Here is a 25,645-nt window from a genome sequence, read left to right on the forward strand (position 1 = left end):
GGATTTAAATCAGTGTTCCCCAACTCTGGTCCTCAAGGCCCACCAACAGGTCATGTTTTCAGGATTTCCTTAGTATTGCCTAGGTGATAATTGCATCACCTGCACAGGCAACAATTTCATCACCTGGGCAATAGTAAGGAAATCCTGAAAACATGACCTGTTGGTGGGCCTTGAGGACTGGAGTTGGGGAACACTGATTTAAATGAACAATTTACACTTAAAATGTAAATTAAAAAATGATGAGTTACACTGAATCTTTTCTCAAAAAGCTTCATACCAGTCTACTCCTCTTCACCTGCTCCATACATGTTGCTTGTACATCATGTTCAATATTACAAAGGTTGAACTTAATGGACCTATATTATTTTAAACTTATGTAAGTAAACAAGTTCCATTGAAATAACATCTTACTTGAAAAAAAAAATGACTTGGTTGTTGTTGAGATTTTATTCAAACACTTCCTAAAATGGTTCCCAATGCGCTCTTGAACGCAAAATGGAAAGTGATGAAATTGTGCAAACTTTTTAATTCTGAAGCACATGCTGGTGTCAGCAATAATATGATTCTTTTCAAACAAACATGGTCCCTTCTAAACTTAAAAATATTAATGATAAGCCTAATTTTAATTTTATTTTTAACAAAGTCCTTTATAGTATAATCATTAATCCCTGTAAAATTAATCTTCAAAGATTGCTCAACTTGGAGGATATTGGTATAAGGACATTGAGATGAAGAACGTTGTGAAACAGACATTGAGTTGTAGATGGAATACATTGACTTAGAATATAGTGTGGGATTTGGGCTTAGATGTTAGCTTGCCAGATGCTGGTATGGAACATGTTGACTTGGAAGATTTTTGTTTGGAAGACATGGGCTTGGAGGATGTTGGGATAGAGACAACAGCTTAGAAGACATTTTGGCTTAGAGAATATTAACTTGACATATGTTGGCATGGAAAATATTGCCACAGAAAATATATTAAAATTCATTTTATTCAAGGACTTTGGAATGGAAGACATTGACTTGGCAGACGATAGTGTTGAGATTGTTAATTTGACTGATGAGGACATCTACAATGTTGAGTTGGTAAATGTTTGATTCGAAAATAAAATCTTTCCATAAGAGTTTTTTCTGGATTCAGGCAATTTCACCTCAAACATTCCTTAGTAATAATTTGGTCCAGCAGACCAGTTCAAGGTAACATTTTCCCAGTGTCCTATGAACCATACATGCAGGCAATAATAATAATAATTTGCAGTTCTATAGCGCCAACATATTTCTCAGCACTTTACATTGTAGAGAAGACTTGTACAGACAATAAAAGACATTACAGAATAACACATACCTGAACAGATACCAAAAAGAATTAGGGCTCTGCTCGCAAGCGTAAAATGCATGCTATCATATGTGGTTTTAATTAATTAGACAAGAAAAACACTTGATGAGAAGGTGGGATACAGTTCATTGTAACAAAAGAATGTTTCAACAAAAATCTATTTAGACAATTATTAAGGTTTTTCAATTTAGGAAACACTCATAGGTTACACACGAGGTATAGCACATATCTCATGGGCCAGTGGACCAGCTGTTAATCCAACCGCAGGAGTCAGGTCTAGTGTAGCCCCAGGAGGAGCCTTGATGGTGAAGTTCTGCAGCAGTCTTGTGAAGAACATAAACAGCTCCATTTTGGCCAAGCTCTCTCCAGCGCAGCTTCTCTTACCTAGAGCAATAAAATATATGTCAAGGATAAAAAGATACAGGAAAGATATATATCTTGGTACCGTGTTAGCCAGTAGATAGAAAAATATTTAGAACTAGATGGTGGCCCGATTCTAACGCATCGGGTATTCTAGAATATGCATGTCCACGTAGTATATAGCACAGCCACGTAGTATATTGCCCAGCCACGTAGTATATTGCCCAGTCACATAGTATATTGCCCAGCCACATAGTATATTGCCCAGTGACATAGTATATTGCCCAGCCACGTAGTATATTGCCCAGTGACGCAGTATATTGCCCAGCCACGTAGTATATTGCCCAGCCACGTAGTATATTGCCCAGCCACATAGTATATTGTCCAGCCACCTAGTATATTGCCCAGCCACGTAGTATATTGCCCAGCCACGTAGTATATTGCCCAGTCACGTAGTATATTGCCCAGTCACATAGTATATTGTCCAGCCACGTAGTATATTGCCCAGTCACGTACTATATTGCCCAGTCATGTTGTCACAGGGCTACCACGACACAGAGGTTCCTGAGAACCGCAGCGCTCTGGGCCTCGTTTACACACAGTGAACAGAAGCTCTTCACCTGTTTTCTGACCTAGCTGCTTTGTGCCAGCAGTGCAGGAGTTAACACGTATTTCTGAGTTGCTGAGAGCTGGGCCTCTCAGCTGTAATGGATCTTGCAATCTGATCCTCTATATAGACCCAGTCCTGACTTCAGCTAGTGTCAGTGATCAATTCTACTGCCTGGTTTGGAGGTTGATGGAGAGAGGTCTTGGTGTTGGAGGTTTATTTACAGAGAGTGGTGTCTGCAGTTTTGGTTGCATGTTAAACCTGTTTTCCTTCCTAAGTTTATTCCTTCTCTTCCCTTCTCTGTGTTTCCTCTGTGGTTGTGTGAGCATTTGGTGAGTTTGAATCTTTTAGTTACCTTGTCTGTTTACCCTGTTGTTTGTTGTATAATTACACTGGTGCAGTCCACCTCCTTTGTGGGGAGAGGGGGCCACTAATAGGGCCTGTACAAGAGACAGGGATACGCTGGTGGCTCGGGCCTCCGGACCTTCATAGGTACCCCCGAGATAAGGGAAAGCCAGGGCCCCATTAAAGTGGTAGGGACAGGTGCAGGTCCCAGTATGCTGTCCTGCCCCTTTAACACTGCTTACGGCGTGACACACGTAGTATATTGCCCAGCCACGTAGTATATTGCACAGTCACGTAGTATATTGCCCAGCCACGTAGTATATTGCCCAGTAACGTAGTATATTGCCCAGTGACGTAGTATATTGCCCAGCCAAGTAGTATATTGCCCAGTAACGTAGTATATTGCCCAGTCACGTAGTATATTGCCCAGCCACGTAGTATGTAGTATATTGCCCAGCCACGTAGTATATTGCCCAGCCATGTAGTATATTGCCCTGTCACGTAGTATATTGCCCAGCCACGTAGTATATTGCCCAGTCACGTAGCATATTGCCCAGCCACGTTGCCCAGCCACGTAGTTTATTGCCCAGTCGCGTAGTATATTGCACAGCCCACGTAGTATATTGCACAGCCCATGTAGTATATAGCACAGCCCATGTAGTATATTGCACAGCCCATGTAGTATATTGCACAGCCCACATAGTAAATAGCAATGTGGGCATCATATCCCTGTTAAAAAGAAGAATTACAATAAAAAATAGTTATATACTCACCTTCTGGAACCCCCGGATTCAAGCGAAGCGGTTACCGACGCTCCTCGCACGCTCCGGTCTCAAGAGTGCATTGCGATCTCGCGAGATGATGACGTAGCGGTCTCGCGAGACCGCTACGTCATCATCTTGCGAGATCGCAGCATGGACCGGTTACCAGAGGAGGAAAGGCCTGTTGTGGATCCGAGGGGCCAAAGGACGGTGAGTATATAAAGATTTTTAATTTTTTTATTATTTTTAACATTAGATCTTTTTACTATTGATGCCGCATAGGCAGCATCAATAGTAAAACGTTGGTCACACAGGGTTAATAGCAGCGTTAACCGAGTGCGTTACACCGCGGCATAGCACGGTCGGTTAACGCTGCCATTAACCCTGTGTGAGCGCTGACTGGAGGGGAGTATGTGGGCGCCGGGCACTGACTGCGGGGAGTAAGGAGCGGACATGTTGCCGCCGGACTGTGCACATCGCAGATTGGTCGTGGCTGTTTTGCCGCGACCAATCAGCGACTTGGATTTCCATGACAGACAGAGGCCGCGACCAATGAATATCCGAGACAGACAGAAGGACAGACAGACGGAAGTGACCCTCAGACAATTATATAGTAGACTAGATTGTGGCCCGATTCTAAAGCATCGGGTATTCTAGAATATGCATGTCCCCGTAGTATATGGACAATGATGATTCCAGAATTCGCGGCAGACTGTACCCGTCGCTGATTGGTCGAGGCAACCTTTATGACATCATCGTCGCCATGGCAACCATTATGACATCTATGTCGATACTGTGCCCGTCGCTGAATCAGAAATGTGAGATGTCTACGTCCTTTATGACACCATCGTCGCTGTGCCCGTTGCTGATTGGTCGAGGCCTGGTGGCCTCGACCAATCAGCATCGTCGCTGTGCCCGTTGCTGATTGGTCGAGGCCTGGCGGCCTCGACCAATCAGAGACGCGGGATGTCTACGTCCTTTATGACATCATCGTCGCTGTGCCCTTTGCTGATTGGTCGAGGCCTGGCGGCCTCGACCAATCAGAGAGCCGGGATTTCCAGGGCAGACAGACAGACAGACAGACAGACAGACGGAAAAACCCTTAGACAATTATATATATAGACTAGATGGTGGCCCAATTCTAACGCATCGGGTATTCTAGAATATGCATGTCCACGTAATATATTGCCCAGCGACGTAGTATATTGCCCAGCCCACGTAATATATTGCCCAGTGACATACTATATTGCCCAGCGACGTAGTATATTGCCCAGCGACGTATTATATTGCCCAGTGACGTAGTATATTGCCCAGCCACGTAGTATATAGCCCAGCCACGTAGTATATTGCCCAGTCACGTAGTATATTGTCCAGCCACGTAGTATATTGCCCAGTGACATAGTATATTGCCCAGTCACGTAGTATACAGCACAGAGCCACGTAGTATATTGCACAGCGACGTAGTATACAGCACAGAGCCGCGTAGTATATTGCACAGCGACGTAGTATATTGCCTAGTCACGAAGTATACAGTACAGAGCCACATAGTATATTGCACAGCGACGTAGTATACAGCACAGAGCCACGTAGTATATTGCACAGTGACGTAATATACAGCACAGAGCCACGTAGTATATTGCCCAGTCACGTAGTATATTACCCAGCCACGTAGTATATTGTCCAGCCACGTAGTATATTGCCCAGTGACATAGTATACAGCACAGAGCCATGCAGTATATTGCATAGCGACGTAGTATACAGCACAGAGCCACGTAGTATATTGCACAGCGACATAGTATATTGCCCAGTCACGTAGTATACAGCACAGAGCCACATAGTATATTGCACAGCGACGTAGTATACAGCACAGAGCCGCGTAGTATATTGCATAGCGACGTAGTATACAGCACAGAGCCACGTAGTATATTGCACAGCGACGTAGTATACAGCACAGAGCCATGTAGTATATTGCACAGCGACGTAGTATACATTACAGAGCCACGTAGTATATTGCCCAGTCACGTAGTATATTACCGAGCCACGTATGTCACAGGTTAAAAAATAAAAAATAAACATACTCAACTAACGATCCGAGGGCCCCTTGTAGTTTAACATACTCACCATTCTGGTCGCGGCTCCTCAGCGTCCCGTCTCTCCGCCTCCTGGGATCCAACAGCGCTGTGCCGATGGGCGCGCAGCTGCCACCATCTTCCATTCCCAGGATGCTTTGCGAAATTACCCAGATTACTCACGAGACCGCTAGGTCTTCTGGGTAATTTTGCAATGCATCGCTGGGAAAGGAAGATGGCGGCAGGCGCGAGCGGACAACGGAGGGTGAGTATAGCAGGTTTTTTGTTTTTTTACTATTTTTAACATTACTTTTTTTACTATTGATGCCGCAGAGGCAGCATCAATAGTAAAAGGTTGGGGACACACAGGGTTAATAGCGGCGGTAACAGAGTGCGTTACCCGCGGCATAACGCGGTCCGTTGCCGCCGGCATTAATCCTGTGTTAGCGGTGACCGGAGGGGACTATAGAGCGGGTGCCGGGGACAATGACTCCAGGGAGCATGGAGCGGAGCACCGGGGACTTTTTCTTCCAGACTGTGCCCGTCGCTGATTGGTCGCGGCAGCCATGACAGGCCGCTGGCGAGACCAATCAGCGAATGAATAACCGTGACAGACAGAAGGACAGACAGACAAACGGAAGTGACCCTTAGACAATTATATAGTAGATTTAGAGTCCTCAGTGGTTGATACCTTTTAATGGCTAACTGAAAAGATGATAACAAATTGCAAGCTTTCGAGACTACACAGGTCTCTTCATCAGGCAAAGACTAAAAGAAATTCTGAAGAATCACATATTTAAGCACAACATAGCTCAGAAAAAAAAACATGGATAAGACAGGTGACATGAAGCAGAAGTACCATGAGTAAAAAACAGTTATGTCCATAAATATTGGACCAGTTCTTAGATAAGGAATGTTTTATTGTCCTCTGAATGGCGTCTGGTTTTGTTGTGATGACCCCTCGTAGTCTGAGGGGCAAGTTCCTTAGCTGATGTAAAAAGACATAAATCCATGCGACACATTCATTCCTGCACTAAGGCTGTCAAAGGTCATCATCAGTTTATATTCCCAGACTCTTCTGTCTCTCTGAGATTTGAAGTTACCTTTTAACACAAGTAATTTCATGTCCATAATGTTATGATTTGGGAGACAGAAATGTATTGCCACAGGTAGATCCATTCTTTTTTCTCTTATTGTGTGGCGGTGAGAATTCATTCTTGTTCTAAGCATTTGCCCTGTCTCCCCCACATACAGACCCCCAGTTGAATATTTAGTACAAATAATTTGGGACACCACATTAGAAGTGTTGTAGCTGAAAGTACCTGGGATCTTGTAGTCCTGATGTGAATTGGGGATCTTTATCTTGTACGTGGTCATTATAAATGACCAGGTTTTACATTTTTTCTGATTGCAAGGAAAGGCACCTGCAGCTGTCGGAGAGGACAGGGAGTTTCTGACAATGATGCTTCTTAGATTTGGGGGCTGCCTAAAACACAGTAGTGGGGGGTCTGGAAAAATGGATTGTAAGCGGGCATCTTTTTGTAGTAAATGTTTTAAATGTCCGTGCAGCTCCCCTTAGCACCTCCAGATTTGGATTGTAGGTGACTACTAGAGGTACCCGGTTATTTTCTTCTTTAGCTTTGTAATGTAGCAGGTGATTCCATGATATTCTGGTAGCTCTTGTAATCTGGTTTTCAATTGTTTTTGGATGGTAGCCCTGATTCAAAAAGGTCTTTCTGGGGCGGCCAAAGTGTTCATCCTTATCCCTTGGGTTGGAACATATACGATTGTATCTGATTGCTTGGCTGTAGACAATAGAGTTTTTTATGTGTTTTGGATGGAAACTGTCCCATTTAAGGTATGTTGGACGGTCGATTGGCTTCTGATACAGGGAAGTCTCTATTTTATTGTTCTTCAGCTTAATGATGGTGTCCAAAAAGTTAATTTCAGTGCAGGAGTAGTTGAGTGTCAAGTTGATGGTGGGATGAAATTGATTAAACTGTTCATGGAACGTCTTTAGCTGTGGCTCAGACTCCGTCCAGATGATTAAAATATCATCAATGTAGCGGTAGTACGCCAGAGGCCTGATGGGACATGAGGACAAAAAGCTGCTTTCAAGCTTGGCCATTAAAAGATTTGCATACTGTGGGGCAATTTTACTTCACATTGCCATGCCAGTCTCCTGTAGATAGATCTTCTTGTCAAATTCAAAGTAATTGTGGGTGAGGATGAATTTTATAAGTTTCGCCAGAGAATTTGCATCAGTCCCTGTGTTATCCAGGAAGAATTTGTAGGCATTTAATCCATCCTGGTGTGGGATATTGGAGTACAAAGATTCCACATCCATGGTGGCCAGGATGGATGGTTCCTTCTGGTAGAGGACCTATTGCTGATAGTTTATTCAATAGGTCAGTTGTGTCCTGAGTGAAGCTGGGTGTATCCTTTACCAGGGGTTTAAGAATACCCTCTACCCATCCAGATACCTGCTCAGTAAGGATAACAAGTACATTTACTTTTATTGAAAATCTTAACATTTTCATACATTAAATAATTTTTCACATACATGCTTCTAAGGTGCCTGCCATCTGAGTCCCAGATGTACGAGTGTGTTTCCCTCAGGTGCTTCTAGACATGACTTGCCACCAAAAGTCCAGGTACTAATGGATTAACTAATGTGAAGAGGGACATAACTAGATTGTATGCCGATGTTGCAGTTGTACCAAGGCCTTGGAGCCTTGATTGACCATAAAGGTTCATTTGGACCATGTGAGATTATTAAAATAAAAGACACATGATAGCTTGGGGCCCTCTTGGAGATTTTGCATTGGGCCCATCAACGTCAAGTTATACCACTGAATATCAGTGAACTAGTTAGTATCAAAGCTGTTACTTACACCATTGTAATTTTCAAGTTCATATAGCATTTTACTGCTCTCTGATGGCATAGAAGTTATCTCATCTGCAATATTACTTCACCCTAAAAAAACACATCTGAGAGAATAACTCACCAGCTGAAAAGGGGATAAACGCTTCTTTCCGTACAAAATTTCCACTTGAATCCAGAAAATGTTCTGGGTAGAAGTCATTGGCTTTTATGAAATGATCCTTGTCATAAAGTACGGAGGTCAGCAGAGGCATCACATATGTCCCCTGAAATGTTCAACAGTTCCATAAATGACAATGGCAATGGAAATTTGATTTATTAAATTCATAATTAAACCTAAATTTGCAATGATATTTTGAGCCTCCATTGACAATTCTTGCAGATTTGATAGAAAAAGCAATACTGCATTCAGCATTATTCTCCCTGTCAAAGTGACAAAAACTATGGTGATACACCATTGCTGAGGTCTTTACTGCAGGGACCCTTTCCAGCACACTATAATAAGGGTCCCCAGTCTCTCGTTTCTCCTTGCTTTGTCTTTCAGACTCATAGATTTTGAATTGAACATTAGTGTGCATGTCTGACCATAGCTTATCCTGTGGATAGGTGTTGCACAACCTTTGTGTAAAACCCTTTTAAGCAATATTTAACATAAAACCCTTCAAAAAAGCGTGAAAAGTTTGCATTATGGATTAATCATATCATTTTGTGATTTCATGACTCATCATATCCCAATACCGAATCCTGAATTGACTGGCTGTCCACTTGTCCACTTGACCACTGCTTGTATACTACATGCCCAACTTCTAATATCATCTTGAATTTTCGGACTACTCTCCTGACCACCACAATAGACACAAGTATCCAACTTTCATGCTGATACATTACTACTTTCCTTCTAACATATGCTACTGGACCTTAATGACTATATGTCTAACTTCCTCAACCACCGGACTGATAACATTCAAGTCTTAGGACAAGCTTAACCAAAGTCATGACACATGAAGATATTAAAGTTGATATTGCCTGACTGTACCTGTCTTAGGCTATTGTGTTAACCCCTTACAACTAATAGGAGAGATATACATTGATATTTGCTTCTTACTTACTTTGGGCAGGAAATATCCCCTGAAGTTAACATCTTGAGTGGTAGCATGGGGCAGGTTGTTTGGAACAATGTTTCCGAAACGTTGGATCTCATGGATGACGGCATCAGTATACGGCATGTCTTTACGGTGAATCAATTGAGGTTCGGACAACCCAATAACTTTCTCAATTTCGCTTTGGACTTTCTCTATTTCCATCACAAAAATAAACCCATACGATAAAAAAAAAAAATCAGTAAAAAGTTATGTCATAACTTTTAATTCTGCCTTCTGGCCAATTGTTGGCTGTGATAAAGTCATGGGTTTCTACAACTGCCATGCAACTTTAATATATTCCATTGTCTGGAATTCTTTCCCCTGTCACAATTTTTTTCTCGCAGCTAGTAGGATAGTAACCTGGGATTTTACCATAAGAGTAATCTTGGAGTAAGAGCACCTTGGGCACACAGTAATGCTGCATTTGCCAATTTTACCTCCTCAAAGGGGATTTTTGTGATCATATTGGTTAGTAGAGTTTAGAATACGCAAAATAAAGTGGTATTTAAAAAAAGCATTTATGTACCACTAAGGATGTCCCCATTCATGAGCCAGAATTTGAGGCTACTAAGTGTATTAGCAAAATAGGCAAACTCAAGATGACTGGTAGCATCTTCCCATACCTCTATCCCCTGCTTAGCATGTCTCGCAGGTGTTATTTGTGGTCTTGCATGAGCCTTATGTACAGAATGACAATGTCATCTCAAGGAAAAATGGGATGACTATTCTTTTTGCAATCTCTTGCGACCAGCCGCAGCTGTGTGGAGACCATCAACACTTGCGTTTCATTGGAGAATATCTCCTAATAAGACAGTTTGAGATCAAAGTATGGGACCACTTGCAGAAGGAGAGGTTCTATTGATATTGGCTTCCTTACAATTGCCCTTCTGCTGACGCCTCCTGGAGACACCATTGAGGAAACGGTTTGCCAGGTCCCACTGTGTAGGTTATGTGACGTATGAAATGTATGGGGTTCATGGCATAAATCAGTGCACTCTAATAGTGAACAGTTCAACAGTCGCATGAATAAGTACAAAACTGCAGTAGAAACTAACAAGACAAATGTAGGACACTTACAGTTCATGATCCATACAAGTGTTAATTTAAAAAGGATAAGGAAGACCATCCTTCAAATATGGGAGACAAAGCGCTGTACAATGTTGCATACATACAGTGTTTACTATGTGCAATGGTGAAATACAACAAGAAGGTTTCTTACTTTGGATTTCTGGATATTTCATCATCAATAGGAGGCCCCATCTCAGGGTGGTGGAGGTTGTATCCATGCCAGCAGCAAAGAGATCCGTGACTAACACGGTTAGGTTTTTATTAGTAAAGTATAATTCCGTGTTTGGTTTTTCCTAAAAGATAAAGCAAATCACATACACGTTACAGACGTTATCCAGGACTTATACTACAGATTGATGATGTATCCTTAAGAGAGATCATCAATGTCAAAATGGTGGAGATCTGGCACCCAGAATCCCGACCAATCCCCACCAATCAACTGTTTGTAGCAACAGAATAAGTCAATAGTGTGCAGAGCTGAATAACACATGGTATGGTAGTGGCCAATCTTGAGTATTGCATTTTGGCTCTTATTCACATTAAAGGGAATCTGTCACCTCATTTTTTGCATATAATTTTCAGCCACCGCCATTAGGGGCTTATCTACAGCAATCTGTAATGCTGTAGATAAGCCCCGATGTAACCTGTAAGGTAAGAAAAACAAGATAGATTATACTCACTCAGGGGTGGTCCGGTGCGCTCCTGGACCGATGGGCGTTGCAGGTCCGGGTCCGGCGCCCCCCATCTTCATGCGATGACTTCCTCTTCCTTGCTTCTGTCACGGCTCATGGACAGGCGTAATTCTCTGCCCTGCTGAGAGCAGATTGAAGTACTTCAGTGCGCAGGGGCCGGGAAAGCTCAGAGTAGCCCAGCGCCTGCGCACTGCAGTTCTTTGCGCTGCCCTCAACAGGGCAAATAAGTATGCCTGTGCAGGAGCCGCAACTCGAAGCAAGGAGGATGATGACATCGTATGAAGATGGGAGGCGCCAGTCCCAGACCGCGATGCCCATCGGACCCGTGCCGCATCGGACCGCCCCTGGGTGAGTATAATTTAACTTGTGTTTCTTATCTTTCAGGTTACGTTGGGGGCTTATTTACAGCATTATAGAATGCTGTAGATAAGCCCTGTAAGACTCATGTCGGTGTGGTAGTTGGGGGCAGGTATATCTCGCCCAGGTATTTGTCCTATGTGAATTAGGCTGCTCAGTATCTTCAGGATGCGAATGGGTTAACAAGTGCAGGAATAAAGGATGACCAGCTGGGGGTTTCCAGCGTCAGCCTGGGGCACACAGATTGCCTGTCTGTGTGAGACAAATGTGAGTGAGAGCTGTGCTCAAGAATTGTGTAATGTTAGCTGGGTGGGGGAAGCTCCCCAGTTGTTGAGATAGCAACGTGTTGGTTTAGTTAGCGCCGGACAGGCTAGGATTTATTTTTATGTTTTGTTTTATCTATGTTGCTTTCACCTGCTGTACGCCTCAGATTCAATGCACAAACCACGTGGCCTTTGACCCCAGCAAAGGCGATCCCGGAGTGTTGTGTCACAGCCCCTAATGGCGGTGGCCGCAGCTTATATTCGAAAAATGAGGTGGCAGATTCCCTTTAATGTAGGCGGTAGTACTAAGAATAGCTATGTGAACATCAGCATAGTTTCCAGAGCTCCATACAGAGGATCAGTGGTAATGACGGTTGTTAGATCCCCATAGATCTGACAAAGTTGACCTATCCTAGTGATAGCCAAACAACATCAATGTCTGGAAAATCATTCTAATGCTTTCATCTGTTTTGTCAAAGTGTATAATCAGCCAATGTTCCATATCCCATAAGGCAGATCGCTCCATCATGTTTGCGTGAAGCACTAATGGTATTTTCTTAATTATTAATATTATGGAGCATATACCTTTCCCCTCTTTGTGGTGCTACATGCCGTTATATTTTTCATGTTAACACCTACAGGAATTGTGATGGAGGCTGCTGGTGAAGAAACCAACACATATACGATCATAGCCTAAATAGTAGTAATTAAAAGTAATGATAGTATGATAGAATAGAACCTAAATTTACTTTAAATCTTGTATTTTAATTAATGGTTGTTCCCATGTTCATAGATGGATATTGTCAAATAGTTCTAAAAAAAATAAGAACTTTTGCAATTTGTTGCTTATTAACATTTGCAGCCATTCTTGAGATATTAACACTTTTATTTATGGCTCATTGCCTAGGAGACCGACCACTGCAGCAGTTCATCTTGTAATCATTATGCTGAAGCTACCAGGGACTAAAAGGTAAGAAGGATGTCCAGAACAACCCGTCCATCGGTAAAAAATAATTCCATTTTATTAGTAAACAGATTAGAAGCAATTCAAGCTGGCTTCAAAACACTACTTCCAAGCCTAATAAAAAAAAAGCTGTAAGCATTGCGTATGTTGTGCGGTATAGCATAGGTGGTCGGGCTCCAAAGCAATGTTCTGTAAACAAAGAAAAAAAATTAAACTCTTCATAGCTCAAGAACGGATACAAATTTAGTAAAGCAGTAAATTGCTAAATTGTTAATGTTTGCAAACACTATCAAACAGCTCCTATTTAGGAGCATGAAAATGACTTTTTAAGGAATCAATATTGGGGAATAAACATGAAAAAATTTGTAACGTTACTTGTAATAATGTACACTCAAAAAAACATAAATAGTGCAGGGGTTTTACTTACTTGGGTGTGACGGGAGGAAAACAGGAGGCTTGTTCCTTTAAAAGTTCATGGGGGTTTATTACTTCATAAACCCAGAAGCACAAACACAAAAAATAAATAGCCTTTAGCTCAGGGAAAACAAAGTCACAATGTCCAAAATAGAGCTCTTCTCTGTCAGGCCTGTAGGCACACAGGCTGGGTTAGTGTCCAATTCTCAGGCTCAGTCTGGAGCTAAACACAGAGGAGGCCTTCTCCTTCCCAACACACAGACCATGTGCCAAACAACAGCCTCCATTATATAGGCTGTAACCACACACAGAGGTGATGTATGTCGGAAGCCAGACCCACCCATCTCTCATAGCTACCCACAACCCAGTTCCAGGTGCACCAAACGAACCTCCTAGTGCTTACGTACACTAAAGAAGACACTCCTGGTTGCATCACAAAGCGCAGCCATCTCTGTGACACATACCTCCCATCAACTACGCGGCCATTAGACTCCTTACACCCCTCCCCCTCTTCCTAAAGCTATGGGGCGTGGCACTTTCTATTACCAGACAAGGAATTCTTGAGAGGGCATCGGCATTACCATGTAGCTTCCCTGCTCTGTGTTCCACATGGAAGTTGGAATCTTGCAGGGCTAAGAACCAGTGGGTGACCCTAGCATTTCTACCCTTTGTTTCCCTCATCCATCTGAGTGGGGCATGGTCGGATATCAATCTAAACTTATGTCCCACCAGATAATACCATAACGTGTCCACCGCCCACTTTATGGCCAACCACTCCTTTTCTACTACTAGGTAATTTCTCTCACATTAGGACAGCTTCCTACTCAGGTAGAGAACAGGGTGCTCCTCCCCATGTACCTCCTGGGAAAGAACTGCTCCTATCCCAACATCTGAGGAGTCTGTTTGGAGAATAAACTCTTTCTTAAAGTCAGGGGCCAAACACACAGGAGGCCTTCTCAATCTCAACACACAGATCATGTGCCAAACATCAGCCTCCATTATATAGGCTGTAACCACACACATAGGCGAGGTATGTGGGTAGCCAGACTCGCCCATCTCTCATAGCTACCCACAACCCAGTCCCATGTGCACCAAACGAACCTCTTAGTACTTATGTGCACTAAAGAAGATGCTTTGGGATGCATCGCAGAGCGCGGCCATCTCTGTGACACATACTCCCATTGACTACATGACCATTAGCCTCCTTACAATAGGTATATACAGTACATCTGCTGCAGGATAGGGACACAGGAGACACTGGGTATAGCATGGTAACAGTCTCATCTGACGAAGGAAATTGAGTTTTCCGAAATGTATAAGGACTAGGACTGGCGGATTGCACCGGCTTCCGTGCTCCTTGGACTGTGTGACATCACACGCACTGTAACTGTGGCCACATTATCTTATTTTTTTGCATTCAGGCACGCTACCGACTGAGGCTGCCTGTTCGCTACATTACATCTACTTGAGTCTTTATTTCGCAAAGGACCTCCGTGCACCCACCGAGTGTGCTTCTTCTTTCAACTGAATGGACTGTATAGCTGTGAATAGGGTAATTACCTACTTTATTAGTGTATAGTGTTTCTCATTATGTTTTTTGAGTTTTTAATGTGTAATTGGATGCATATTGGCATATATGCTATGATGTAGGCTTATCTCCATACTTCAATTTTTATATATCACCAGTTCGCAGCCTGGTTTGCCACCTACCCCATAGTTTGCCATTCAGTGAACAGTGGACATATAATGCCTTTTTTTATTGTGTTTTTATTGGTGTTCATTAACTTATATATCTATTGTACTGTTGATATATGCATAAAGTTTTTTTTTCCAGTTTAGCTCACTTTCTGTGGGTTCTACTTGTTCCTGGGAAGGACATATAATCGCAAGAGTATATACCTATTTATGTGTTTTTCAGTGTATCTTATCTAAGTTTGCATGCATATGACCAGGTGACTGTAGACTGTGGTTCTCTGAAGGCTTTTAGCACAGGTGTCTCTCATTTTGTGACTTGTAATAACGTAAAACTACTAAAAACACGCCGTCAAAATGACATCACCAAGAGATATGCTAAATTAGAAACTAAGTCGTCTCACATTTCTGTACCTCCTTTTGTTTCACCAGGAATGAGTCGATGAGATTCCTTTGGTCATTGACATCCAGTTCTTTCTTCTGGTTGGTGAAGGTCTCTCGAATAAATGCGTGCATGTCATCCACATTCTGCATCACTCTTTTGTGGACCGTGGAAAACCAGCTCATCACTGTTGGAAATGCATTATATAGCTGCAGAGAAAAAAATAGATGAATCGATGAAGAAAAGTTACAAATGCTTAAAAAGGTACAAACTTGGAGGTAAAGTGGATGTAAAACACTATAGTATGAGATAAGAGGCAAGATGCAGTGTGGAGGCGGTTTATAGGTCAACGCTTTTCGAGGTAATCGCACCTCTTCTCTTGGACCAATAATGATGATTGTTCATTGTGGTTAGTCCTGATTAAGAGGTATGATTATCATGAAATGCATTGACACATAAAACCTCATCCATACTGCATCTCCCCTCTGATCGTATATTAAACCCTCGACATCGCGGGTTTACATCCACTTTACCTCCAAGTTTGTACCTATCATTTGGTGGATCTGCAGCAGCTAACTAAGTGTTTGTGACTGTCACAACCCTCCAAGGTGAGCAAATCCCTTTTTCCTTTCTCCTTAGTAATCCAGATAAGATCCTATAGCACTTATTGGCACTCCAGTTTTACTGCATACAAAAGTTTAAAAGCCATAGACCCCCATCCACTTGTATGACTACTATTTAGTGTTCATTTACTTCTTAAATACAACATTATACAACTCTTTAAACCTGTAAATTTTTTGCAGAGTTTTTTGCCCTTCTGTTTCTGATCAGCTTTGCAGGCTATCTCAGTATTTGTGACTCGGTTCACACTAATCTCCCCCAAAAATTCCTACTATAATTTAACACATTGCAGAAGATTGCATCAGAATCATAAAGCTCACATGATTTCAGGCACGACCATACAGGGTTCCCTATACTGCCTTCCTGCTATTATCTCATGTGGTATAGCATAGTCAGTCAGGATGGACCATCATCTACTATATCATTGTCTAAGGGTGACTTCCGTCTTTCTGTCTGTCCCGGATATTCATTGGTCGCAGCCTCTGTCTGTCAGGGAATCCAAGTCGCTGATTGGTCGTGGCAAAACGCCCACGACCATTGCCATGACCAATCAGCGACGGCCACAATCCGGCGGCAATATGGCCGCTCTTTCCTCCCCGCAGTCAGTGCCCGCTCCATACTCCCCTCCAGTCATTCAGTCAGCACTCACACAGGGTTAATGCCAGCGTTACCGGAGCGCGGTGTAACGCACTCCGGTTACTCAGCTATTAACCCTGTGTCACCAACTTTTTACTATTGATGCTGCGTATGCACCATCAATAGTAAAAAGATCTAATGTTAAAAATAATAATATTAAAAAAGTGTTATTGTCGCCCTGTCCTCAGCAGTGCAAGCTGCAGGCTAAGGTGCTAAGGATGGTATGCGAGAAGGACCTGCCATGACATCACGGTCATGTGACTGCGACGTCATCACAGGTCCTGTGCTCATACCAACCCTGGGACTGGAAGCTGCCGAGTGCACCACACACAGGCAGTATAACTACAAGGGGCCCTCGGAAGGTGAGTATATGTTTCTTTTTTATTTTTTAACCTGTTACATACCTGGCTGGGCAATATACTACGTAGCTGGGCAATATACTACGTGACTGGGCAGTATACTACATGGCTCTGTGCTGTATACTACGTCACTGTGCAATATACTACGTGGCTGGGCAATATACTACGTGGCTGGGCAATATACTACGTGGCTGGGCAATATACTACGTGGCTGGGCAATATACTACATGGCTGGGCAATATACTACGTGGCTGGGCAATATACTACGTGGACATGCATATTCTGGAATACCCGATGCGTTAGAATCGGGCCACCATCTAGTGGCCTATATAAAAGCTGAGGCAAGGAATACAGAAGCCATTTTAGAGTTATTCATGATAGTTGTAAGATGTCAATGCTCACAGCTCAGCAATAGATTTATTATGATGTTTACAAGATTTGTTAAAAAATTCTGTTAAATCTGATAGGTGCAGACTCTGCAATTAACACCAGGTGAATGAATCGGCTGTGTAAGAGTATATGGAACACCTTATAAGAACTGGGAGGTAAATGTGGGACTAAGCTGTGATAAAGATCTTAGTTGATCGAAAGGCGTTGCTTATACCGTTCTTGTCCGCTGCATATGCATCTACTTTGTGCAAGGATTTGCTGATGGTTATGAAGTTTTAACTTGGGAAATAAAGACTTTGAATGTTAAAAAGAGCTGGAACTACCACTTCACTCTACAGATTGTATTCACTAATCACTAGACGTCGGGTCAGGACGAGTTCCGCACACCTGTTGTATCGGTGAGCTGGCAGAGGCTAAGCCTCGTTTTTTTTTTTCTCTTATAATATATTGTCTATTATAACCTTGATATACACATTAATAGTCTTACTATCCTTATGCTACCTCACTTATATCATATTTAACATAGGGACATATGGTTGTCCCATTCAAGTTACTTTGCTTGAAGTACACTTACTATTTACATGAAATTTGTTTTTTGCATTTTTCAATAGAAATGTATATTTTTAAGGAAACTTTGGATTCTTTTCTTTTGAACTTCATGCGTTTATGCTCAGGGCATAAGATATAATTGTCTTAAAAAAGCATCCTTTCTTGACTCATCCTCTGTATCTAGCTATCGCCCTATATCACTTCTTCCTTATGCCTCAAAACTACTAGAACAACACGTCCATCTTGAACTGTCCTCCCATCTCTCTTCCTGTTCCCTCTTTGACCACTTACAATCTGGCTTCCGGTCACACCATTCCACCGAAACTGCCCTAACTAAGGTCACCAATGACCTATTAACCGTCAAGAGCAAGCGACACTACTCTGTCCTCCTCCTCCTGGACCTGTCGGCTGCCTTTGACACAGTGGACCATTCCCTATTATTCCAGACCCTCTCATCCTTGGCATCACAGACTTGGCCCTATCCTGGATCTCATCATACCTAACAGCCCGGACATTCAGCATCTCCCATTCACACACCACCTCCTCACCTCGCCCTCTATCTGTCGCAGTCCGCAAGGTTCAGTCCTAGGGCTCCTGTTCTTCTCCATTTACATCTTTGGCCTGGGACAGCTCATAAAATCTCACGGTTTTCAGTATCACCTCTATGCTGATGACACACAGATCTACATCTCTGGACCAGATATCACCTCCCTACTAACCAGAATCCCTCAATGTCTATCCGCTATTTCATTCTTCTTCTCTGCTAGATTTCTAAAACTTAATATGGACAATGCAGAATTCATCATCTTTCCCCCATCTCACGCGACCTCCCCAACAAAACACACCACTCCATTACAGTAAACAGCTGCCCACTCTCCCCAGTCCCACAAGCTCGCTGCCTCGGGGTAATCCTTGACACTGATCTCTCCTTCAAACCACACATCCAAGCCCTCTCTACTTCCTGCTGCCTTGAACTCAAAAATATTTCACGGATCCGTACATTCCTAAACCAAGAACCTGCAAAACCTCATCATTAGGGTTGAGCGAAACGGATCGGCCAATTTCAAAAGTCGCCGACTTTTGGCAAAGTCGGGTTTTGTGAAACCAGACCCGATCCCACTGTGGGATCGGGTCGGCGATCTTCGCTCCAAAGTCGGGTTTCGTTTTTTATACATATATATATATATATATATATATATATATGTCATTGAGTAAATGGCGGCACTATATGGCGTACAATATGAATTCTTTGGTATGTAGTTGCATTGATACAATAGGTAGGGAAATCCGGCTGGTCTTCCCACTGTCCAGTATTGCACTAGGTCTGGTCTTTGTTTTATAACATCAGTCTATTTGATTATATTTGCCATTTTCTGTGTCCTTTGCACCACCAGTAAACTCTGCATTGGTTTATATATAGCCCTGTTGGCTTGATATAGATATACTTATTTTCCTGTTAAGACTACTAGTGACTGGTATATATGTATTGCATGCCTACAAATGTGGCCTGTATATGCTCATGTTACAAGGTCTGCTCCCCCTACTCTGGAACTCTCTACCACAACATAACAGACTCTCGACTACCAGCTAAACCTTGAAAGAACGTGAAGACCTACCTCTTCCGACAAGCCTACAACCTGCAGTAACCGCCGTTTGACCAAACTGCTGCACAAACAGCTCTACCCTCACCTACTGTATCCTCACCCATCCTTTGTAGATTGTGAGCCCTCGCGGGCATGGTCCACTCTCCTCCTGTACCAGTTGTGACCTGTATTGTTTAAGATTATTGTACTTGTTTTTATTATGTATACCCCTCCTTACATGTAAAGCGCCATGGAATAAATGGCGCTATAATAATAATAAATAATAATAATAATAATAATTTTCTAGTACAGTCCCAATCACTAAAATTGTACTTCCAAGCTTGAGGAACATTTGTTATTAACATTTGTTATTAGTCTACCATGCAAACATGCATGTTGCAAATACCATATTTTTCAGATTACAAGATGCACATTTTTACCCCAAATCTTGGGGAAAAATAGGGGTGTGTCTTAAAATGCTCATATACCTTTTTGACCATGGCAGAGCAGGGTCCTAGGGTTGGGGCTGGAGGAGGAAAGAGTGGAGCTTTGCTGCTGGCTGCAGGGGGAGTTCAGATGTGCGGCGTGCCGCTGCGGATGGTCTTGATGCCTAGATCTCCATCTGCACATGCACCGCACTCAGCAGCCATTTTCCCGGAGTCCACCGCATAGTAAACCATGGAACTGTGGGGGCTCTGGCCTCTCACAAAATGTTGACAGTGCCCACCACAGCTGCGTGCCGCACATCCAAACACTCCCTTATCCCTGCCTCCCTTATCCACTCTTGCCTCCTCCAGCAGCAACCCTGGGACCCTGCTCCACCGCTGCCACCACGCCTGTAAGCAATAAGACGCATGGATTATAAGAAGCACCACCAATTTATTAAATGCGTTTTTTTTCCTATTCTTCTCCTCCTCAAAATTTGGGGTGCGTCTTATAATCTGGAGCATCTTATAATCCAAAAAATATGGTAAACATTTTTTGTGCATGTTTGTTTTGCTAGTGAAATTTCACATCCATACATCTATTCACGCTACACTAATACAGCCCTGTGTGCTAGATTTTGGTGATGTACCTACATAGAATTTTATAATTTTAACATTTTTGGAATAAAAGTTCAATTTTAGTGAAGAAATAGAAAAGAAATGTAGATAGTTAACCTTGCATGTCTGATTTTGAACAGCTGTTTTATTAGTAAAATTTGACAATCGTACACTTGACACCTACACTGCAGCCTGCTGCCACATTTTGCTCTCTGTACGTGTACCTACCTATCAAGCATTTCTTAATTATGTTTTTTTTTTGTCAAGGGTTGTGGTTGTGGTTGAAAAGAGTGTAAAATGTTAATTACAATGTTGTATAAAATGTATAGAAAAGGAAACGTGGCAGTGGACAGGGTGTTGTAAAAGAAAAAAAATTACCCTGGCTAAGAACGTAGGCGATGCTTGCAGCTGCACAAGCATCACCACCAATGGCAACAACCATTCAGGCACTTGTACTATCAAATTCAGGCCATAATTAATGTTTATTGCCTCTAGCCAGTGTATTAATGGTAGAAAGTGGAGAGCATTATGGAATATATGGCACATTATTCGTCTTAGCCAGATGGTGTTACCTCTAACAGCAACACCATCAGTTTGAGTCAGTGTCTTGGACAGAACAGTCTGTCTGATCATAAATTACTAAGATGGATAATTTATGTATTGTTAGCAATAGAGATGATCAAATACTATGAGCAGAATTGAATTCTGCTAGATTTTCTAAAAATCTGTATTCACCAATAGACTGAAATTTGTGCAATTTGTTTCTGTGCAGATTGAACCAAAAAAAAGGCAGTCAAAAAGTTAAATATAAATCCTTACACTCATCTCACCACTCACTTCTCTGGCCTCTCCTTCCGATTTAAGCCATGAGCGATGAAATCCCCGGGTCTCCCACTTTGGGCTGGGACCTCCGGCTTTCATGAGGCCTGGGAGGGTTCTGAGAATGCTGGTGCATAGTCAATGCCCACATCGTGATGTCAATACATTGTGATCTTTCACTTGATTATGCAGAGCTCTCTCAGGCATCATCAGAGCCGTAAATCTCAACCCAACGTGCGAGGCATGGTTATTTCAACGTAAGTGGTGGCAATCTGAAGATGTGACGAGAATAGTATAGGTAGCAGTGAGCAGTGTAGGGGCCGGATCTTTCTTATTTTTTTCACATTAATTTTATTATGCTCTGGGGTCTTTTCAGACCCGAAAGCATAATAATGGACATTCAATTAGTGGAAAATAACTTATCCAAAAATCAAATTTCCCAGAAAATAACACACAGTCAACTTCAAATTTTTATTATCAGCTCACCTCTAGTAATTAATTTCCAAAAATATGTTCAAAGTGCATTGTGTTATTAAATTAGATGTTGGCTACTACCTTTTTCTATGGTGAGTGAGGTCACTAAAACAGATTGATTATGACCATGACAGCAAGTAATCCTACTTGGATATTGAGAAAGCATTCAGAGAGGAAAACTTTTTACTGGATGGTTTTAAGGTGGATGCAATGATCTAGTAATCACATGGTCCCTTCTTTCTGCTGACTGTTGGGGTGACCTGAGGCTCAGACCCTGGCCAATCACAAAATAAAGTTCTATCCCAAAAAATAGCAATTCAATGTTATTTTCTGAGAAACTTTTTAAATGCAATATGAAATTGGACACTCACCATTGCCATTGGAGTTCCAATTAATTGCATACTTTCATTAACAATCTTTAATAACTTCAGAAGTGTGGGATCTTCATAATCAAACCGATTACTCAGTAAGATGGAGACAATTATGTTGGCAACAGCAGCATTTATAATCTTGGTGTTATCGAAGGGTTTGCCTGGAAATGCAATAAAAAGACAAAGGTCTTCATGTTTTAGTTGTATCATGTAAAGGTTGGGGAGTATGTCAATGTCTTAGAACACTTCTAGTGTATGGCGTAAGTGTCCAACACATTCATAGCCAGTGGTCAAAACTGCAGACTTCTAAAAATTACTAATTGGTGTTGCCGATAGCAAAAAATATATCAATTTCTTAGGACTTAGCCAATCTTACTATTAGTAGTGATGAAAATATACAGTCTTAATCCCATAGAAAACTTATGGAAGGAGTTGAAGCTACAGCTTCAAAATCTTAATGATTTAGAGATGATCTGCATAGAGGAGTGGACCAAAATTCCTCCTGACGTGTGCGCAAACCTCATCATCTACTACAAAAAAAGTCTGACTGCTGAGCTTGCCACCAAGTAACAAGTCTTGTTTGCCAGAGAGGTAAAAACTTATTTCTCACTGCAAAATGCAAATAAATTTATATAATTTATACAATGCGATTTTCTGGATTTTATTTTTGATATTCTCTTTCTCAATATAGTACCGCCATATAGTCCGTCTTACTTAGCAGCAGGTACTTTCCTGCACAGTGGATCCCGGGTTGCGAACGCACCAATTCCATTTAATAAACTATATATTTGGTGCGTTCCGCCAACCTTAACACTGTTCATGTCTTTGTCAGTGAGCAAATTTACAAAATCAGCAAGGGATCAAATACTTATTTCCCCCACTGTAAGGCATAAAGAGGTACAGTAGCAGATTCATTCAAGTCCTGGTTTCTGAAAAAGTGTAGACACCATTATTATGAATAACAACTAGTAGGAGGGGGAGCTTGTTTTATCTTTTAATTGGTGCCATGGAGCTAAAGGTTATTCTTCTGAGTGGTTGTCAAGGTGGTCGGACCTTTACTGATCAGACTTTGATTGCATATCCTATCTATTTTAAACGCAATACTCCTCTGTTCTCCTCATTTTCATCTATCATGGAGTTGGTTATTCCCCTTGTTTTGGGCTTTTCATGCATGGGCTCCTCCATACATCTGTGACCTCGTCTCCCGATACTTTGCTGCACGCAACCTCCGATCCTCACAAGATCTCCTCTATTCCCCTCTTATCTCCTCTTCCCACAATCGCATACAAGACTTCTCTTGTTCATCACCCCTACTCGGGAACTCTCTACCACAACATATCAGACTCTCGCCTACCATCAAAACCTTCAAAAAGAACCTGAAGACCTACCTCTTCCGACAAGCCTACAACCTGCAGTAACCACCGATCAACCAAACCACTGCATGACCAGCTCTATCCTCACCTACTGTATCCTCACCCATCCCCTGTAGATTGTGATCCTTCGCGGGCAGGGTCCTCTCTCCTCCTGTACCAGTTGTGACTTGTATTGTTCAAGATTGTTGTACCTGTTTTTATTATGTATACCCCTCCTCACGTGTAAAGCGCCATGGAATAAATGGCGCTATAATAATAATAAATAATAATAATAATGACCTGAGAGCAATTTAGCTGCATTTAAAATGCAACCTGGTATTGTTCCTACTATCACAACATCAGTTTTTCCAATCTTCAGTGTGAATAAAGGTTAGAGTGAGTCCGTTACAGATGATGAAATGAATTAGCTGCATCCTAGATTAGATTCTAAGTCGAAATTTATGAAATTCGCAAGTCTTTGAGAATTATAACCACTTGCAATTCCATACGTATAAATTGAACCCCAAAATATATCTGCCACCTTTTTTACACAAAGCAAGAAATTGTATCAGACACAAGAGACTAACATGACCTTAGGACTTCCCCATAATGTTTTACAGATATGGGATGACATCAGGAGTGACTGTCTTAACCAATATAAAAGCTGAGGCAGGGAATGCCGACACCAGCCATTTTACAGTGATTTTATGATAATGAGGGGATGGTAGAGCTCAGGAAAGAATAAGAAGGGGTAATATCACCAACCTTTATAAGATCTGATCTTCTTTACCAAACATTCACTTTCTTCAGAAATCTTATTTTCGATGGCTTCCTTCCCCATTCCAAAATCACGAAGTGTTGCAAGAGTAAATCGTCTCATCACTTTCCAGATCTCATAGTGAGCAAAAATTACTCCTAAGGACATATTACGCAATAAATAAGACATTAATAACAGATATACAATGCTGCCACTAACATTTCCTAATCATACTGTTGAAGAGTCAAAAAATCTTCTATATTTATCTAATCCATTTATGAACCATAGTTTGTATGTTGCATTCTAAAAGTAATTGTTATTTTTTTCTTTTCTGCATTTCAACAAAATCTTATATACTGTTTATTTTCTGCAGGAAACAAAGGGATTTCTTATTATTTCAAATTGGTACTGACATTTCTTAATATTGTTGGATTTATTCAGAAGAATGAAGCATGAACATTTTAATATTTTAAAGCTTCATGTTGTAGTCGAGTAGGGACATGGCTCATTTTAAAATTAAAATGTTTGTTTCCTTTTCATTTATTCTCTCCTCTGGATGGAGTTTGCTATAAAAAAGTGCTCTGTACCCACTAGCGAGTCTCCGTTGCTTTTTCTAGTGTTGACATCACGTGTGGCAGCCAATCAGTGAGCTCAGTGGCTCTAGTGGGATGTTCCCGTGTAGACATAACGCCCCCGATCAGAGCTGACATTAGCTCTGATGCTGACATTACATCAACAGTTCGGCAACCATACCATGAGACTCGATAGTGGACCCAGGGAAGTAAGTAAATTTTTTTTTAGCAAACAACAGTAGTGAGAAACTTAATTGAAAAGGAACATCCCTTTTGATGAAACATTATTTTTTTTACTTGAATTGTTGGTTTTATTTATTTATTTATTTATTTATTTTTTTTTTGGGGGGGGATATTATTCAATAAAGAAACTTCCATAACCAAATCCCACAAATGGTATTTTCTACTTTTTGCAGTATAGTTCTCAAAACAATTACCATATATACTCGAGTATAAGCCGAGATTTTCAGCCCACTTTTTTGGGCTGAAAGTTCCCCTCTCGGCTTACACTCGAGTCATACCCAGGGGTCGGCAGGTGAGGGGGAGCGGGGGCTGTCTAATTATACTCACCTACTCCTGGCGCGGTCCCTGCATGTCTTTTCCCCGGCACCGGCAGCTTCTTCCTGTACTGAGGGGGTCACATGCTACCGCTCACAGTAACGGTGACCGCTCAGTACAGGATGAAGCTGCGGCGTCGGGGTAGCAGGGACTGCACAGCGCCAGGACCAGGTGAGTATAACGGGGAGCTCTGCGCGATATTCACCTGCTCCCCGTTCCGGGCAC

At 42.0% G+C, this 25,645-nt stretch overlaps 1 protein-coding gene across 8 annotated transcripts in view; it reads right to left on the minus strand.

The window, feature by feature from the left end:
* Positions 1 to 432: 432 nt before the first annotated feature.
* Positions 433 to 25,645, minus strand: part of LOC138638729 (cytochrome P450 2C14-like) — an 85,448-nt gene continuing 60,235 nt past the window's right edge. For all 8 annotated transcript variants that reach the window (XM_069728260.1, XM_069728264.1, XM_069728267.1 and 5 more), the window contains 7 exons: positions 24,299 to 24,448; positions 22,182 to 22,342; positions 15,369 to 15,545; positions 10,724 to 10,865; positions 9,472 to 9,656; positions 8,487 to 8,628; positions 433 to 1,720 (listed from right to left, as the gene is read on the minus strand). In XM_069728260.1, the coding sequence (XP_069584361.1) occupies positions 1,542 to 1,720; positions 8,487 to 8,628; positions 9,472 to 9,656; positions 10,724 to 10,865; positions 15,369 to 15,545; positions 22,182 to 22,342; positions 24,299 to 24,448 (1,136 nt within the window). In that variant the 3' untranslated portion in view covers positions 433 to 1,541. The remainder of the gene's footprint in view (positions 1,721 to 8,486; positions 8,629 to 9,471; positions 9,657 to 10,723; positions 10,866 to 15,368; positions 15,546 to 22,181; positions 22,343 to 24,298; positions 24,449 to 25,645) is intronic.

This window comes from Ranitomeya imitator, chromosome 5 (assembly GCF_032444005.1).
Source record: "Ranitomeya imitator isolate aRanImi1 chromosome 5, aRanImi1.pri, whole genome shotgun sequence".
Taxonomy (NCBI): domain Eukaryota; kingdom Metazoa; phylum Chordata; class Amphibia; order Anura; family Dendrobatidae; genus Ranitomeya; species Ranitomeya imitator.